Source organism: Anomalospiza imberbis, chromosome 12 (assembly GCF_031753505.1).
Source record: "Anomalospiza imberbis isolate Cuckoo-Finch-1a 21T00152 chromosome 12, ASM3175350v1, whole genome shotgun sequence".
Lineage (NCBI taxonomy): Eukaryota > Metazoa > Chordata > Aves > Passeriformes > Viduidae > Anomalospiza > Anomalospiza imberbis.
This window is the reverse complement of record NC_089692.1, coordinates 14,189,372-14,204,204: the sequence shown is the minus strand read 5'-3', so window position 1 is coordinate 14,204,204 and position 14,833 is coordinate 14,189,372. Positions and strand designations below refer to the sequence as shown.

General features: G+C 56.7%; 3 protein-coding genes and 2 non-coding genes across 5 annotated transcripts in view; 2 read left to right on the top strand and 3 right to left on the bottom strand.

Moving 5' to 3' along the window:
* Positions 1-14,833, top strand: part of LOC137481309 (C-signal-like) — a 57,248-nt gene that overhangs the window by 26,847 nt on the left and 15,568 nt on the right. The gene's annotated exons all lie outside the window — the stretch shown is intronic.
* LCAT (lecithin-cholesterol acyltransferase) lies at positions 939-6,929 on the bottom strand. Its single transcript, XM_068202943.1, has 6 exons — positions 6,733-6,929; positions 4,164-4,320; positions 3,580-3,695; positions 3,143-3,238; positions 2,831-3,055; positions 939-2,073 (listed from the first exon to the last, which is right to left on the bottom strand). The coding sequence occupies exons 1-6, from the start codon at positions 6,878-6,880 to the stop codon at positions 1,451-1,453; spliced, it is 1,365 nt and encodes a 454-aa protein (XP_068059044.1). The 5' UTR covers positions 6,881-6,929; the 3' UTR covers positions 939-1,450.
* On the top strand, positions 8,338-8,410 carry TRNAK-UUU (transfer RNA lysine (anticodon UUU)). Its single transcript has one exon. It is a non-coding gene; the product is annotated as a tRNA-Lys (tRNA).
* Positions 10,316-10,387, bottom strand: TRNAH-GUG (transfer RNA histidin (anticodon GUG)). Its single transcript has one exon. It is a non-coding gene; the product is annotated as a tRNA-His (tRNA).
* On the bottom strand, positions 11,919-14,661 carry LOC137481310 (C-signal-like). Its single transcript, XM_068202986.1, has 6 exons — positions 14,098-14,661; positions 13,686-13,737; positions 13,292-13,479; positions 12,812-12,970; positions 12,339-12,458; positions 11,919-12,120 (listed from the first exon to the last, which is right to left on the bottom strand). Exons 1-6 carry the CDS (start codon positions 14,242-14,244, stop codon positions 12,007-12,009), a joined length of 780 nt encoding a protein of 259 aa, XP_068059087.1. The 5' UTR covers positions 14,245-14,661; the 3' UTR covers positions 11,919-12,006.

Genomic DNA, 14,833 nt, shown 5'->3' with positions numbered 1-14,833 from the left:
CCCGCGGCGGCGGAGCCGGGCCCGGCACCGAGCGCTGCGCTCCGCCAGCCCCGGGAGCGGCCCCAGCCCCGGGAGCAGCACCGGGAGCGGCCCCAGCCCCGGGAGCAGCACCGCCAGCCCCGGCCCCAGCCCCGGGAGCGGCCCCAGCCCCGGGAGCAGCACCGCCAGCCCCGGGAGCAGCCCCGGGAGCGGCCCCAGCCCCGGGAGCAGCACCGCCAGCCCCGGGAGCAGCCCCGGGAGCACCGCCAGCCCCGGGAGCACCGCCAGCCCCGGGAGCGGCCCCAGCCCCGGGAGCAGCACCGCCAGCCCCGGGAGCTGCCCCGGGAGCAGCCCCAGCACCACCAGCCCCGGGAGCAGCACCGGGAGCAGCCCCGGGAGCTGCCCCGGGAGTACCGCCCCAGCACCACCAGCCCCGGGAGCACCGCCAGCCCCGGGAGCAGCCCCGGGAGCGGCCCCAGCCCCGGGAGCACCGCCAGGCCCGAGGCACAGCCGGTCCCGGTTGCACTGCTTGTCCCGGCTGCATTGCTGCCTCGGGTGCATGGCCAACCCCAGCTGTGTCACCACATTTGTATTGCCACCCCTGGCTGCATCGCCAGTCTCGAGCTGCATCTCCAGCCTTGGCTGCATCACCACCCCTAGTTGTGTCACCTACCCCTGCTGCATTTCCAAGGCCAGTTATATTTCCATCCCAGTTGCTCTGGCAGCACCAGTTGCATCATGCTCCAGTAGCACCACCAACCCTGGTTATGTCACCAACCCCAACCACATTGTCACGTGCATCATGTTGCCAGTCCTGGTCGCATCACCAACCCCAGCTGCCTTGTGGTTTTTCCCAAAGCCCTGTCTCCTGGAGTGCCAGCAGGCAGCAAGCACCTCACTTTCTGGTTATGGCTGGCTTCACCATCCGGCTCTGAAGGACAAGGCAGGCTCAGCATATGGAAGCAAAATGTGTTTATTATTTTGTATCTGCTGATTTTGAGTTGGTCTTGCCCAAGGAGCCTAGCTCGCTGCTCTGTAAGCCATACCTACTGTGCTACCCCCATGCTACCTCTGTGACCACCTGGTAAGTCAGAGCCTGCTCTTCTTATGTGAGTTGCTCTGTCCCAAGTGAGCAGAAGCTACAGCACCACAGGTCCACAGCCTCTGAAGTGCCTAAAAATGGCTTGCTAGCGACAAGGGCTTGTGCGTACACTGGAATTCACAAGTGTGATGTTAATGAGCTGGCAGCACGGTTAATTATCCACCCGCTGGTGGGAAGTGACAAGCCTCTGAAGTAAAATTAATCACCATTCCCAGAAGAACCAATCAGTGTGGAAGTGGGTGCCAGCCCATCCACCCGACCTGTTGGTCTTGCTCACTTTCCTTCCAAACTCAGCTCCAAGTCCTTTGCTCCCCTGCACAGCACTTTGTGGTGCCTACCATCATGGAGGGAAGCTGGCCCTCCTTCCTTTCAGTTCTTTTTAGGCTCCTTATGGACCTTGTGTTCACGTAGGATCTTCCCCAGCTTCCCAGCCTCTAGGCTGGATCTTGCCTGCCCTGGCTCCCCCTGCTCCTCTTTGCTCCCCAGCAGGATTTCGTTGATATAACTGAGTGTCAGGTTGCTGAAGACCATGTTGAAGTGGTGGGCACCTCGCAGCTCCTGGACGTACACCTTCTGCTTTTGCTGGTCACGCCATCGCTTGCACAGCTCCAAGCTGCGTGTGTTGACACTGTCGTCCCCGTCGCCATAAATTATGTTCACAGGGTCCTCATAAGGGAAACGCTCATCATAAATGTAAGTCTCTGCGGTGGGGAAGCCTGTGCCATAGAGGCAATACGTGTCCACCCCAGGAGGGGGCAAATCCTTCAACAAGTCCTTCATGTCCTCCCACATGTACCAGCCATCCTCCAGGTTGACATCGGTGAAGAAGCGCTGGTAGTCGCGGTAGGTGTAGTTGTAGGAGGGTGTGGAGATGAAAACGTGGCTCTCGGGCCAGGCCAGGGTCGTGGGGAACATCCAGGGGCTGGTGGTGGTCATGCGCTGCTCTTCACGGAGCTTGATGTTGGACATGAGTGGGATGCCCTGCTCGTCACCTGCGGGACACGCAAGGGCTCATCACAAATGGCACCACAATGTCCCCACACAGACGGAGCCTTTGGGCAGCTGGGCTGGGATCAGTGCTCCCCACAGTGACTCACCACTGTCCCCTGGTCTTCTCCAGCTCAGCTCTTCCCCTGCCCATAACCTTACGTCCTCTCCTTACCCCGCTGTCTGCAGATATCAAGAACAACCTTCCAAACACCTCTCTCCACATCTCTAGCTGCTCAAAGGGCCTGAGTGGAGACAAACCTGGATGTGTGATGGCACAGACCAACCCAGCCCTGAACATTCCCTGCAACCCTGGCACTGCCACACTTGACTGCAGGGACAGGAGTAAGCAGTAAAAAGTGACCAACTTGCATGTTTCCTTCAAGCCTTGATAGTTTTTGGTATGTCTGGAGTCCTAAGACCATGGAATGACCGCAGATGACCTTAAAAATATCTCTGGCTCTTGTGGCAGCAGAGAAAAATATTAGCAGGTGACTTAAGGGTGATGCAAGGGGCCAGATGTTAAAACCTTCAAGCACATGATTTTTAATCTCATGCATTTTTGGACTTGTGACTTGTAGATATTCTGGCCTGTCAGCATTAGGCAAGTGATTGTGACTTTCTGGGCTGCAAAGAGGCTAAACAGGAAGTGGGTCCCCCACCTCTTTCACCACTGTGCCCTTTCCCTGCCCGCCACCACCCTTCCATTTCTACAGGAGGGAAAGAAAACAAAGAGGTGGCTGCACACGAGGAGTCACCCACCGGATGCCAGGATACGCAGGGGCTTGACAGAGCCTCCCCAGGGGGCACCAAGGGAAATGAACCCCCCAATGTACTGATCTTTCCAGGCTTGTGTCTGCTGCAGCAGGAAGTAGAGGACGTGCAGGTTGCCCATGCTGTGTGCAATGAGGAAGACAGGTCTCTGGTACTCATCGTGCATCTCCTCGATCAGCGCCTTCAGGTTCTGGAAGTATTCGGGCTGCTCCTCTGTGGACAAGAGGGGAGCATGATGGCATGAGGGTCATCCTACTTCCCTCTGTGCATGGGGGGCCTGGCCACAACCCCCAGACTTACGGGGTCCAACCCTCCAGTCATAGGGGGCTGCCCGAACCGTCTGGTCCCTCACGTAGCCGTTGTTCACCAGGTTCTGCACCATGGTGTGCAGGTAGCCTGTGGGCAGAGGGAACAAGTGGGAATTAGGTCTGTGGTCTTCTCTTGTCAAGCTTTTTCCATTCTGGTCCTGGTCATGGTCAAAACATTCCCTGGCAAGCCCTGTAGCTCAGTGGCTCCAGCCAGACGTAGTGACTCTGTGCAACCCACTGAGTCCTGGGGTCAAGGATGGGGTGCTCCCTGCCAGCACTCAACTGGAGTGTTTCCCCCAGGCTAATGTCCCTCAGTCCCAGTGCCCTGGGCTCTCTACAGAACCGGTCCCTGCTGGAGACATGGGGACACCTCCCCATTTGCAGGGAGTACGTGGGATCCCCAGACACCCTGGCCTCTCCTCCTCTCACCTGCCAGCTTGCTCTTATCCAGGTATTCCACAGAATAGGTCTTGCCAAAGCCAGGAACACGGATGTGCACCCCTGGGGCATTGGACATTTTCCGAGAGGTTCGGTTGTACACCACCCTGTGGGGAGAGGACAGGAAGTGGCAGAAGAGCCATGTCCCCATGGAGAACACAGGGCTGGGATGGAGATCACTGGGTAGCAGCTTGGACCTTGCTGTTTCCAAGCCTTGTGTGGATGTGAGGTGCACTGGAGCCCAGCTGGAGTCCCACTATGCTCTCCTGGCATCCTGGGACAGGAGGCTCTGATGGAACCAGCTGCCACAGCCCCCTCACCCTACAGCCCCAGGCAGGGTGGCAGCATCTCCAGTGGGTGCTCAGGGTGGTCTGGCTGGGCTTGAGCACATGGCAAGGATTTGGGAAAGGGACAGACACTCAGAGCAGTAGCCAGTCACTTGTGTTCCCAAACAATCCCATGGTCCTCCCATTTTTTTCCCTGTGTGCTAGATAATAGCCAAGGGGAGGAGAGGGGAGGGAGATCCTTGGTAGGTCATTTCCCCAGGGAGCTCCCAGGGTAGAGTTGGATGGTACCTGGTGTTATCGATCCAGCAGTCAACTCCCACTGGCAGGAAGGTGTTGAGGTTGAGCCAGATGGTGAAATAATCCTCTGTTTTGCGGTAGCACATCCAGTTCACCACATCTGGCTTGTCCAGCTTTGCTTCCAGCTGGTTCCCAAGACACCCGGGCACTGGAGGCACCACAGAGGGAGAGCAGAGCCAGTTACAAACTCTATCCCACTGACCCTGTGGGGCTGCCCCACCTGGTGCTTACCCCACCTCCCAGGCAGTGCTCCCCTGGGGTTGCCTGGGGATGGCACCTGTTGGAGCAGCATCCTTGAAGAACAACCTGCTCCACACAGGAGAGAGGGTGCTTGGAGCTGAGATGCTAGGTGAGCATGAAAACAGTGCTAAAATGCATCCTTGGGAACCCCTAGTGATGCATTTCCACGGGATGACCCCCACAGCTGTCACTCTTGGCTCAAACATGCAAGTCCCCAGCAGCACAAAGTATCTCAGATTGTTCCCCCTCCCTGGATGGGTTCTCACCTTCCTCTCCTTGCTGCAGCCTGGGGGAAGAAATTGGTGCTGCTTGGGGCTGCCCTTTCCTAATGCAGTCCTGACAGCTTGCCGGGGGTAGTGGTCAGTTCAGGGATGCAGAGCTCCCAGGGAGTTTCCTGAACTTTGAACCCTCCATACAGGCTGAACAAGGTCTCTGAAGTGGTTCAGTGCTGAGTGGAACTGAACTCTGTGGAAATGCAGTGGGAATGGTGTGTGCAGGAAACACAGCATAGCTTTAAGCAAGTTCCTTTTTGTGCCCTGGCTAGCCTCAATGGAAGGTGACAGTCACCAGGGTGTTTGGTCTGCCTGTGGGAGCATCAGTGTGGTCCCAGCAGGGATGGGACACCCGTCCTGCTGCTGCCCTGAGAGATGTGCCTGTGCTGGGATCAGACACCATGGAGAGCTTTCCCAGCCGTGTGCAGGAGCCAAGAGCCAGCTCCTGGTGCCAGTACTGACTGTGACGGTGAGGACAAGAGGTGAATGACTGCAGGGGACAGTGAACCTGGTGGAATGGGAGCACCAGGTGACAAATCCCAAGGCCCCAGCAGGTCCAAGGACTTGCCTGCAATACATGGCCGGGGCTGGTGTGGACCTTCAATGCCCTGTGCCATGCAAGAGGGGAAGATGTAGCAGTTACCTTCCTCAACCTGCCTCACAGCTCCTTCATGCCTGTGGCACATCCCTAGGGGTGCAGGGAGGGTCTAAGCCTGTCTTCAAAGCACCTGGGTGGGGATCAGACAGGTGTAGGGGAGCCCTGGTAGGGAGTGGGTCGAAGGGATAGTCAGCAAGAGGAACAGGATCATGAGCTGCTCTGACGGCTCCTGAAGGTGCACAGCCAGCACCCCCCTGCCCCTGGCACACAGCTCTGAGCTCTGCCTCCCCTCCCAGAGGACATTAGGTAATTATTAAGGGAGTTCTCTGAGGGCAGAGGGGTTATCAGTGGTCCCAAGGGCACTGGGGGTTTCCGGGACGCCCAGCCCAGGGGGATGGGTTGATTGTAGATGCCGAGCGGAATGAGGGGTAGCCAAGTGGCACAAGGGGCATCAGGGTCTGGCTGGGCATGGGACACGGCCTGAGGCTGGTACCAGGGACAAAAGGAGATGCTCCTACTGTCACAGGTAATCCTGAAAAGAGGCACGTGGTGACAGCGAGCCGGGTCTTCTGACCACCCCAGGACATGGCGGCCTGCGCCCCCTGATGCCTCTGGGAAGGGAGTTTACAGGGTCAGCCCTTGGGATTGCAGCGGGGAGGGATCTTCTGCTTTTTCTCTTCTCTTTTTTTAAGGGGAAACTCATCATGATTCAAGAAAAGGGAGGAGAACCCCAACTCTGCTCAGCAGAGTTTTCTTGGCAAAACCTGAGCTCAAGTGCCTGGTGATGGCACAGGGGCAAAGGAAGGCAGAACCATGCAGCACAGAGGCACCTGCTGGTGGTGGCTGCTTCCACCTTTTCGAGATGATGTCCCCTCTCCTGCTGGCTTGCCCCCAGTCAGAGTTGGCATTGGATGGGATGTGAGATGGCTCCTCTTTTGCAGCAGCAGAGGATGACTTAGCCATCTCCCGGGAGTGGGAGAAGACACAGGATGGGGTGGGCTTCAGGAAAGTGAGAGGTGGTGGATCTACCCCCGGCACCAATGGCAGCTTGTTTGGGAAGTGGCAGAAGAGGTTGTGCTGCAGCTCCTGTCCCTCTGCCCACAGAGTTCCGGAGACACAAACAAGCCCTAAAATACTCCATGGGCCAGGTGTGAGATATCAGAGACCCATTTGCTTTCTGGGATGCCCAGTCTATCCCCGCAGCTCCAAAAATGTCTACCTGGGCATGGCCAGCCCCAGGTCCCTATCCCGGTGAATGGGAGGGGACTGAGGAGCTGTGTGACACCCTCACTTGGTGGCTCCAATCCAGCCAGCCGAGACCCATCGCAGCCAGAACCCACTGAGCCACCAGCGGCGCAGGACCCCAGCCTCACTGTCTGCTTTGGGGGCTGCGAGCCAGCCACAGCTCCCACCCACAGCCCGCACGGTGCCCGCGCTGGCGCGACCTTACCGAGTACCACGGGCGGCGTGCTGTTCGTCGGGGGAGCTTCTGGGGTGGTGGTGGGTGGGAAGAGGACGTTGAAGAGCCAGAACTGGGACGTGGGCTGCAGGAGCAGCGACAACGTCAGCAACGCAGCCCCGGCGCCGCTGCTCCCCATGGCAGGCTCGGCCGGGATCCTCTGCACGGCTCCAAGCCAAACAGCCTTTTATAATTTTTACGCAGGTCCAGCCAAGAGGCACCCGGGCTGCAGGGGAGGGGAGAGCTGCAAGGGGCTGGCCATGAGGAGGAGGAGGGACGGGGAGGGACGAAGGACTGGCCTTATGGACAAGCCATGGACTGTCAAAACCAGTCCAGCAGTGCCAGGGGGTTCTTAGGGCCCTGAGAGCCCTGCTCAGGGGTGCTGCACGTTGAGCAGCTTCCCGGTGCCTCAGTGTCCCTTTGCCATGTTCTTGGGAGGTGGCTGCCACGTTCTTGCCCCTCTGTGGTTCTCTAGGGGTAATGCCCCAGGGCTGCTCACTCTCTGCCTCAGTGAACACAGCCCCTCTCCACTCCTCCTGCCCCTGGCAGAGGATGCTGGTGCTGCCAGCGTGGCCAGGTGGCCCCAGGTATCTGGGAGAAGATGGAGGGGTTGGGATAGGAAAAGAACACATCTGGGCAGCTCCTTGAGCCACATAGCAGTGCCACATTCCCCAGTGCCATCCTGGGCACTGCCTCTGCCCCATGCAGCATCCTCCCAGTATCCACTGGAAGGCTCCCTCTGTGACAATCCCAGCTGGGGGAAGCCCCTGCAGCTTCAGCCTGCACTGGGTACATGCTCTGGCTGGAAGGGACCTTAAAGATCATCTAATTTCAAACCCCTGCCATGGGATTTGAATACCTCCCACTAGACCAGGATGCTCCAAGCCCTATCCATCGTGGCCTTGAACACTTCAAGGGATGGGGCAAAATCATATTCTCCTGCTGAAGGGACGATGTCTTCTTCCTCCCAAGAAGTGTGAAGTGGGACAGGGATGCTGTAGGGCACTGGTAGGTGGGCTGGCTGACAGGGTGGGCTCCCCGTGGGGCAGAGGGGCCCCTTCCTGAAGAATGGGGAGGAAGGGCAATAGAATATGTGGGGTGGCACCTGTAGGTGCCCGCCCCGGGCTCTGTCTCGGTAACCCAACTCCCGCAGCCGCCTCCCTCGCTCCTGCTTTGGCGCGGCTCCTGCAAAAGCGCCGCTGGGACCCGCATTCGAGCCGAGGCTGCTGCGGCCCCAGAGCAGAGCTCGGACCCCTGATGGGCCACAGCCAGCGCTGCTGCTCCTGTCCCCGGCGGGGCCCTCCTGCCTCCCTCTGGGAGCGGCGGAGGTTTCACAGCCGCTCCCGCAGCCTCCTGCTCCTGTCCCTGCCTGCGCATCCTGCGGCAGCGGCATCTTCCCAGGGCGCACCCCTGTGCCTGATCAGTGCCCAGGGAGATTCCCAGGACCCGGGTTCAGTCTGGCCTGCGCTGGCAGCCTCGTTGGGGTGGCGTGGGAGTGGGAAATACCAAAGTGGGTCCCCACACTGTCCCTGCAATGCTGAGGAGAGCGGGGTTCCCCTCACCTGTGACAGACCTGCACCCCTGCCCCAAATGTGAGCCTGGATAGCTCAGTTGGGAGAGCATCAGACTTTTAATCTGAGGGTCCAGGGTTCAAGCCCCTGTTCAGGCGGTGGCTTTATCCTTTAGGAGCCCCCATGGGCAGGAGCGGCATCTCCTCCTGCCAGGACGGTCCCGCCCGGGGCTACTGATGCAGGGAATAAGAAGGGGATTGTGGTTTCCACTGCTCCCCTCCCTCAGCGAAGAGTTCCCCAAGTGACTTTAGTTCTTAAAGTTAGGATGCCTGCCGGCAACTGTTTTTTTTCTGCGCGACAACCTCCATGAAGATACTGAAGGGACTGGAGCATCTCTCCTGGGAGGGAAGCCAGGCTCTGTTCAGTGGTGCTCAGTGCCACAGGCCATGGGCACACACTGGAACACAGGAGGATCCAGCTGAACATCAGGAGACCCTTTTTTCACTGGGAGGATGATGAGTGGAAGTTTCCCAGCAGAGCCCTGCATCGCTTTAAGGAATACAGTTCATGTGAGAGCAGAGGATGAAGTGACCTGTGGGGCCACCACACTGCCTCAGTCAAACCCTGGACTGCACTGTAGGTGCATAGACACTGCAGGATATTTTTGCAAAATAGAAACTCTTTTAACAGAAAATCAAGCAATTTTGGATGAAAAATACCCCCTGTCCTATGTAAAAAAAAAAAAATGTTTTTCAACTTGAACATACATCAGTTGTTCAAGCACAGTAAATTATTTTTCAGGTAAGTTTAGTGGCCTTACACATCACACTGACTTTCTGTGGAAAAAAAAAAAGAGGAATGAGAAGTTATGTATTTCCTTGGGTTTCTACTGCTCAGCTGGGTAAAAGTGGGGCAGGCACTGCTGCTGCTAACAGGCAACTTCTCCATATGTTTGCCTTCTCTTCCTCCTATTTTATCTTTAGAAGGGAAAAATGCTTTTTGAGCTTTCCCTAAGTAAAGAGATGTGTGTTTTCAGTAAATGAACGTTGGAGGAGTGTAAAGTCATGCAAGTAAGTGCCCTATAAACTGCAAATCCTAAGAGTAAATGTGCAATGATATTTTTGTTTCCTTCATTTCTTGCTCTGGATAAAATACAAAAGAAAATAAATCTATTTTGTGCTAGAAAAAAAAATCTACCCTACCTTTTTCCCAAGCAGCAGCGCTGCAGACACCTGAACCCATCTGCCTGAGTGCTGCAGCCTCCTGCTGCTTTCAGATGCCCCCTCAGCGGTGGGCTGGGACCCGCTGCTTGGGTGGTGCCTTCTCCACCACCAGCTTGTGCCACGCCTCATGCAACTTCTCCTTTGAAAGCTGCCGACCAGAGTGAGCTCTGCGCGGCTGTCAGGAGAGGGCACCAAGTCCAAGCAAACAGGGTGACTCTATTAAGGCTCCAGAAGGTTAAAGGCAGCAGTTTAAGAGGCTTCCCCAGGCTGAAGCATCTCCTGGTGCACCCAGAGATCTCCATCTGCTTCTTGGTGCCCATGAGACCTCGAGTTCCCAGACCTACACCTCTGGGTGGGTTTTGCTTCTGCTGTGAAAGCATCCCTGGAGGTCCTGCAACCAAAATCCTGCTCCCCTGGAGCAGGGAGTGCCAGCAGCAGGACTTTCATCTGGTTATCTTCCTCCTTCTTCTGCTGTGGTAGTTCCTTCATGCCCTGGGGGCCAGGAGCTGAGCAAGCTGCTGCCTCCCACCTCCCACAGCATCTTCTGGTCCACTTTCTGCAAAACTGTGAGGAAGTGAAATGTGGAAGGCTGGGCACATTCCTCTAAATTCTTAAGTTTGCCTGGAAAATGGAGAGGCTGGAGTGCTTTCCCAGCAGTGTCACTGCAGCCTCGCTGGAAAGACCCTGCACAGTGACTACAGGTCAGGAAATCATTGTCAATCATTGTCGGTATGAGTCTGGTCACTCTCAGACCCCCAGGCTTGTGGCCCCCTCCCAGGGCATGGCAGCTTTTCAAACCCCTCACAGCTGCCTCCCTCCCTCTTGGCTCTGGACAAAAGTTGCTGTGACTCGGATTCGAACCGAGGTTGCTGCGGCCACAACGCAGAGTACTGACCACTATACGATCACAGCAGCTGGGTCCTGCCACCTGCCGGGACCATGGCGAGCAAAGTCCCTGCACTGTCCCCTCCCCTGGCATGGGCACCCAGCACAGCCTGGCCAACAATCCTGTTTAATTAAGGAGGTTACAGATGGACTCGGATGCTGTTGCTCAGAGCCTTGGCAATCTGGAATGGGGCCCTACATTGTGCAAGTCACTGGCAGTGCTGGGATGGCACCCAGGAAATGAGACTGCTGCAAAGGACAGCGCTGTTGAGGGGCCTCGTGCAGTGGGGCCATCATCCTACAATAGAGCAAAGTCAGGGTTATAATAATTTCAGCTAAATCTAAGTGATACAAGAGGTGAGGAATTAATTAATTAATTTTAGCATCCTGTGCAATACAACAAATTTGAGGGAATTCAGTTAAAAATGCAACAAATGGCACAATGATCTCCATGGGGAGCTGAGTGGTGCTGTGGGAAGGATATGGTCAGGGAGGTCTGGGTAATCCAGAATGTCCCTGGCCTCTGTTATCCACCATCCCCGGGGTCCCACTGACACTTTCCTTCCTGACAATGATCCTTCTCCGTGTTTGCTCCACAGTTTCATGCCTTCAGAATTGTACTTTGGTGACTCCAGAGCTGCATTTGCTGTTCCTGGCCCTGGTGCAGGTTGGGTTTACTGAAGAAAGGACCCAGTGGGGGTGAGAGCTCCCTGCTCCACATCCGAGGCAGCCCAGAGCCCCCGGGGGACCATCCCACTGCTGCCTCCTCCCCACCCCTCCATGCACCACAGGACATACAGTGGGGGATCCCTGGAGTCCCCTTGGACCCCAAGGCCCCATGTGCCCATTTGGTCCCACACCCACTCCATCAACCCCATGGTGAATCCCAGAGGACCTGTGGGCATCTCTGCTCATCACGGAGCCTCCAGTGCCACGTGTGCCCCATGGAAATGTACACAACACCAGGAGCCTATCCTGCCTCCACACACCAGCTCGGAACAGGGAGCAGAGCTGCCAAGAAGAGAGGTGCAGACAGGATTTAACAGGAACACAGAATAGGTTCCCATCCCTGAGAGGGCTCAAGACTGCACTTACAGATTTCCCATTTGAGGCCCTTGTCTTCATGGGTGTTTTTGACTACCTCGGCTGGAGGATGTGTGCTTTGAGGATTTCTGCTGGAGGAACACAGCAGGGCATTAGCAAGCCAGGAAGATCACGTCAGGTTTTGTCTTCCTGACCTATGTGGTAGAGGAGCTAACGATGAGCAGTGCTCTGCTTGGACTTTGAACTGACAAACAAGAAAGGACTCACTGGGAGGAGTGCCTGAGTCATTGTAGGGTGGTGCTGCCATTCTGAGGGAAACCTCTGGGATGAGCCCAGGGTCAAATTCCTATCAGGATGGTGTCCAGGTCCCCAGTTAGACAAGAACAAATGTTCAGATCAACCTAGCTCAATGATATGCAGAAATAACTGAGAAGAACTCTCAAAGCACCAGTGAGGACTCTCTCAGTGACAGTTAATAGAAGATCAAGGGAAGGAGGCTCACACAGTGCTACTTATTGCTTGTGGACAGTCATTTACTAAGGGACAGGTACAACATGGTGCAGCAGCAAAGGTCCTCACAGTCAGAATCCTGAATCAGCATCTCACCAGGGCACGACCTTCCCTTCCCAGTCCAGAAAGGCCCCAGTCTCTTTCTCAGAGATGGAGGACAGCACCTTCAGCATCCCTTGCACACTGTCATCCACTGTCAGGGGAGGCTGTGGGGCAGAGAGAGAAACAATTCTGTGCTCAGGGGTCTGCCCTGAAACACATCATTGCTCTGGGCAAGAAGCATTCCCAGTCAGCCATCTCCCTCCCTCCTGTGCCTCCAGGATATCTGCCCAGGAGCTCTCACACAGCCCAGCATGAGACCCCAGCAAATTCTGCATTCCTAAATGATGAGGTTCTCCCAGACCATGGACAGGAGATCTCGTACCTTATATGATCCTCCACCCCCCATGTCAGTTTGCACCCAGCCGGGGTGGAGAGCGACGCAGAGGATGCCGTGCTCCTTGTACGCCAGGGACTGGCACCTACTCAGCATGTTCAGGGCAGCCTGTGGGGAGACAGGGAGGACACAGCAGTGGAAGGGGAAAGGGGCTGCCAGGGGACATGTGCAAACCCCACAGCTGGGGGGATTGGGCAGAGGGGGCCACTTCCTGGGGTACATGATGCTCCCTCACCATCCCTGTGCGGATGCCCAGCCTAGATGAAGTCCCATCGTATCCTGTCCCTCTGAGGTAGGACCCAGGGCCAGGCACATAACTGAACTGTGATGGGCACTCAGGGACTGACAGGAGAACAGTCACAGCATAGAGAGGGGCACAGACTGAGGGGGAGGCTGGAAGGCAGTGTGATTATTCGGAGGGGAAAATTTCTGGGCTCACCCCCAGCAAAATCTGGCAGTACCTTGCTGCAACGGTAGGAGACAACTTGTCCAAAATCCCACACATACATATCCTCAATGGAGCCTGCATAGCTGGACATGTTGACGATGGCAGCCTTGCTGCAGCTCAGCCCTGAGCCTGGGCTCCCCTGGGCAGCCCTCTTCAGCAAGGGCAGAAATGCCTGCGAGGAGACAGAGGGGACAGGAGCACACATGGACATGGCACAGGGCAGGCGGGAAGCTCCTTCCACAGTGGGCAACACTGACACCAGCACTGAGGCATCCTCCCTCCTCTTTCCCAGTGCCCCAGCCTGGCTGGCTCCAGTTCCTGAGCTCCAGCCCATGGCTCCCTGAGCTTCTCATCAACTGAGAGCACATCAGGGGTACCAGATCATTGACAGGAGCCCCTCCCACTGGTCCTTCCCTCCCTCTGTAATGTCCAGTTTGAGGACATGGGAAGGGATTCTTCTGGAGGGAGCTGTACTGTAGTGCTGGGGACTCACCTGGCCCATCAGCAGGGGTCCAACCGTGTTGGTGGTGTAAACCTGGATCATATTCTCCAGTGTCTCATTATCAAGGGAGCTTGGATTTGCAATTCCAGCATTGTTGATGAGGAGGTTCAGCCCAGAGCCCCCCAGGTGCTCCCCAACCTTGGCTGCAGCTGCCTTGATGCTGGTGGGGTCGGCGACTTCTGCAGGGCCGACACAGGGGAGGTCAGAGCCTGCATCCCCATGGTGGAGTCCCCTCTGTTCCCCCCGAGGTGGCAGTGCCTGATGGCCCCGCAGGCACCAGCCCGTTGGCACAGCTCCCTCCCAGCACGGGGCTCCCGGGGTGTACCCAGCCTGGGCACTTGCCAGAGGAACTGGGGCAAAGGATCCGCACCTCGGGGGAACCTACCGAGCGGGATGATGATGATGTTGGGGTGCTTGGAGGCCAAATTCTGTAACTCCTGAAAGAGAGGGCACTGTGTAGGCATGGAGAGGCTGGAAGGGCTGTCAGAGGCTCAGCCTTTCCCAGGCAAAGCCTGCATTGTTCTGGCTCCATCCCTGCACTACCGTGAACCCCATGCTTTGCTCCAGCTGCCCTGAACCCAATGGATTCATGGGAGGACTCCATGACCAAGTACCACTGTTCCCCCCACACATCCCATGCACAGCTGCTCCCACATTGTTTCAGCCCAGCTGCCCTGTGCCCCAGGTGCCTGACTGAAGCTCCAGACACTTGCAAGCACCATCCCTTTTCCAATCTCCCCCTGACACCAAGTGTTCCCATCCCCCAGCACAGCCATTGCCTCTCAGCCTGGCCTCACCTGTGCTCGCTGTCCCTTGGCGTCCCGACAGCCTGCAAAGATCCACTGTGGTGGGTTTGGCATCCTCAGGAAATGCTGGACGAGCCCCAGGCCGAGGCCCCGGTTGGCCCCAGTCACCAGAACGGAGCAGATGTGGAGCCCTGCCATGCTGCTTGTCCTCCTCTGCTCCAGCTCTCAGTGTTTGCTCTGCTCCCTAATATTTCCTTTTGGCATTTTCCACAGGCACCCCACCCACTCAGGGTTTACACCAACCCTTGGATCCAGGAGGAGCAACTGTGCCTGCCTTTCAAACTCCAGGACATTGATCCCAGCTGGGAGGCAGTCCTTATTTCCAAAGGGCAAAAACCCTAGGTGGTTTCAGATAAATTCTACTGTCCTTGGGAAACCTAATGCCATAAGCCAGGATAGGATGTTGTGGGTGAGGAGGGAAGGAGCAGCATGTGGAAGGGATGTGGGAAGCTCCAGAGCTCACTTGGGCTTGACACCTTCACAAGGACTTTCTGCATCAGACCCACACAAGACTGGGAACAGGCTGATCTCATCCCCCTGCCCTGGTCCCCTGGGCCAGGACATTCCTCACATGGCCACAACCAGACACTCTCTGGCTTGATCTGGCCTCCTCCAAGCCAATGCCCATTCCCTGATTGTCAAGTGAAACAAGGCTCCCATGGAGGGAAGCAAACCCAGAGGATTCAGTCTCCTGGCAGAAGGATGGGCACCTGCATGGCCAGCATAT

What these genes read in the sequence shown, in the direction of transcription:
- LCAT (XM_068202943.1), bottom strand. Translation starts at nt 6,880, where the DNA reads ATGGGGAGCAGCGGCGCCGGGGCTGCGTTGCTGACGTTGTCGCTGCTC. An exon ending in GGATAAGAGCAAGCTGGCAG is followed by an intron (nt 3,239 to 3,579) that starts GTGAGAGGAGGA and finishes CTCTGCCCACAG; the next exon opens with GCTACCTGCACACCATGGTG. An exon ending in CCTGCGTATCCTGGCATCCG is followed by an intron (nt 2,074 to 2,830) that starts GTGGGTGACTCC and finishes CGTGTCCCGCAG; the next exon opens with GTGACGAGCAGGGCATCCCA.
- LOC137481310 (XM_068202986.1), bottom strand. Translation starts at nt 14,244, where the DNA reads ATGGCAGGGCTCCACATCTGCTCCGTTCTGGTGACTGGGGCCAACCGG. An exon ending in CCAAGGGACAGCGAGCACAG is followed by an intron (nt 13,738 to 14,097) that starts GTGAGGCCAGGC and finishes CCTCTCTTTCAG; the next exon opens with GAGTTACAGAATTTGGCCTC. An exon ending in GGGGTGGAGGATCATATAAG is followed by an intron (nt 12,121 to 12,338) that starts GTACGAGATCTC and finishes TCTGCCCCACAG; the next exon opens with CCTCCCCTGACAGTGGATGA.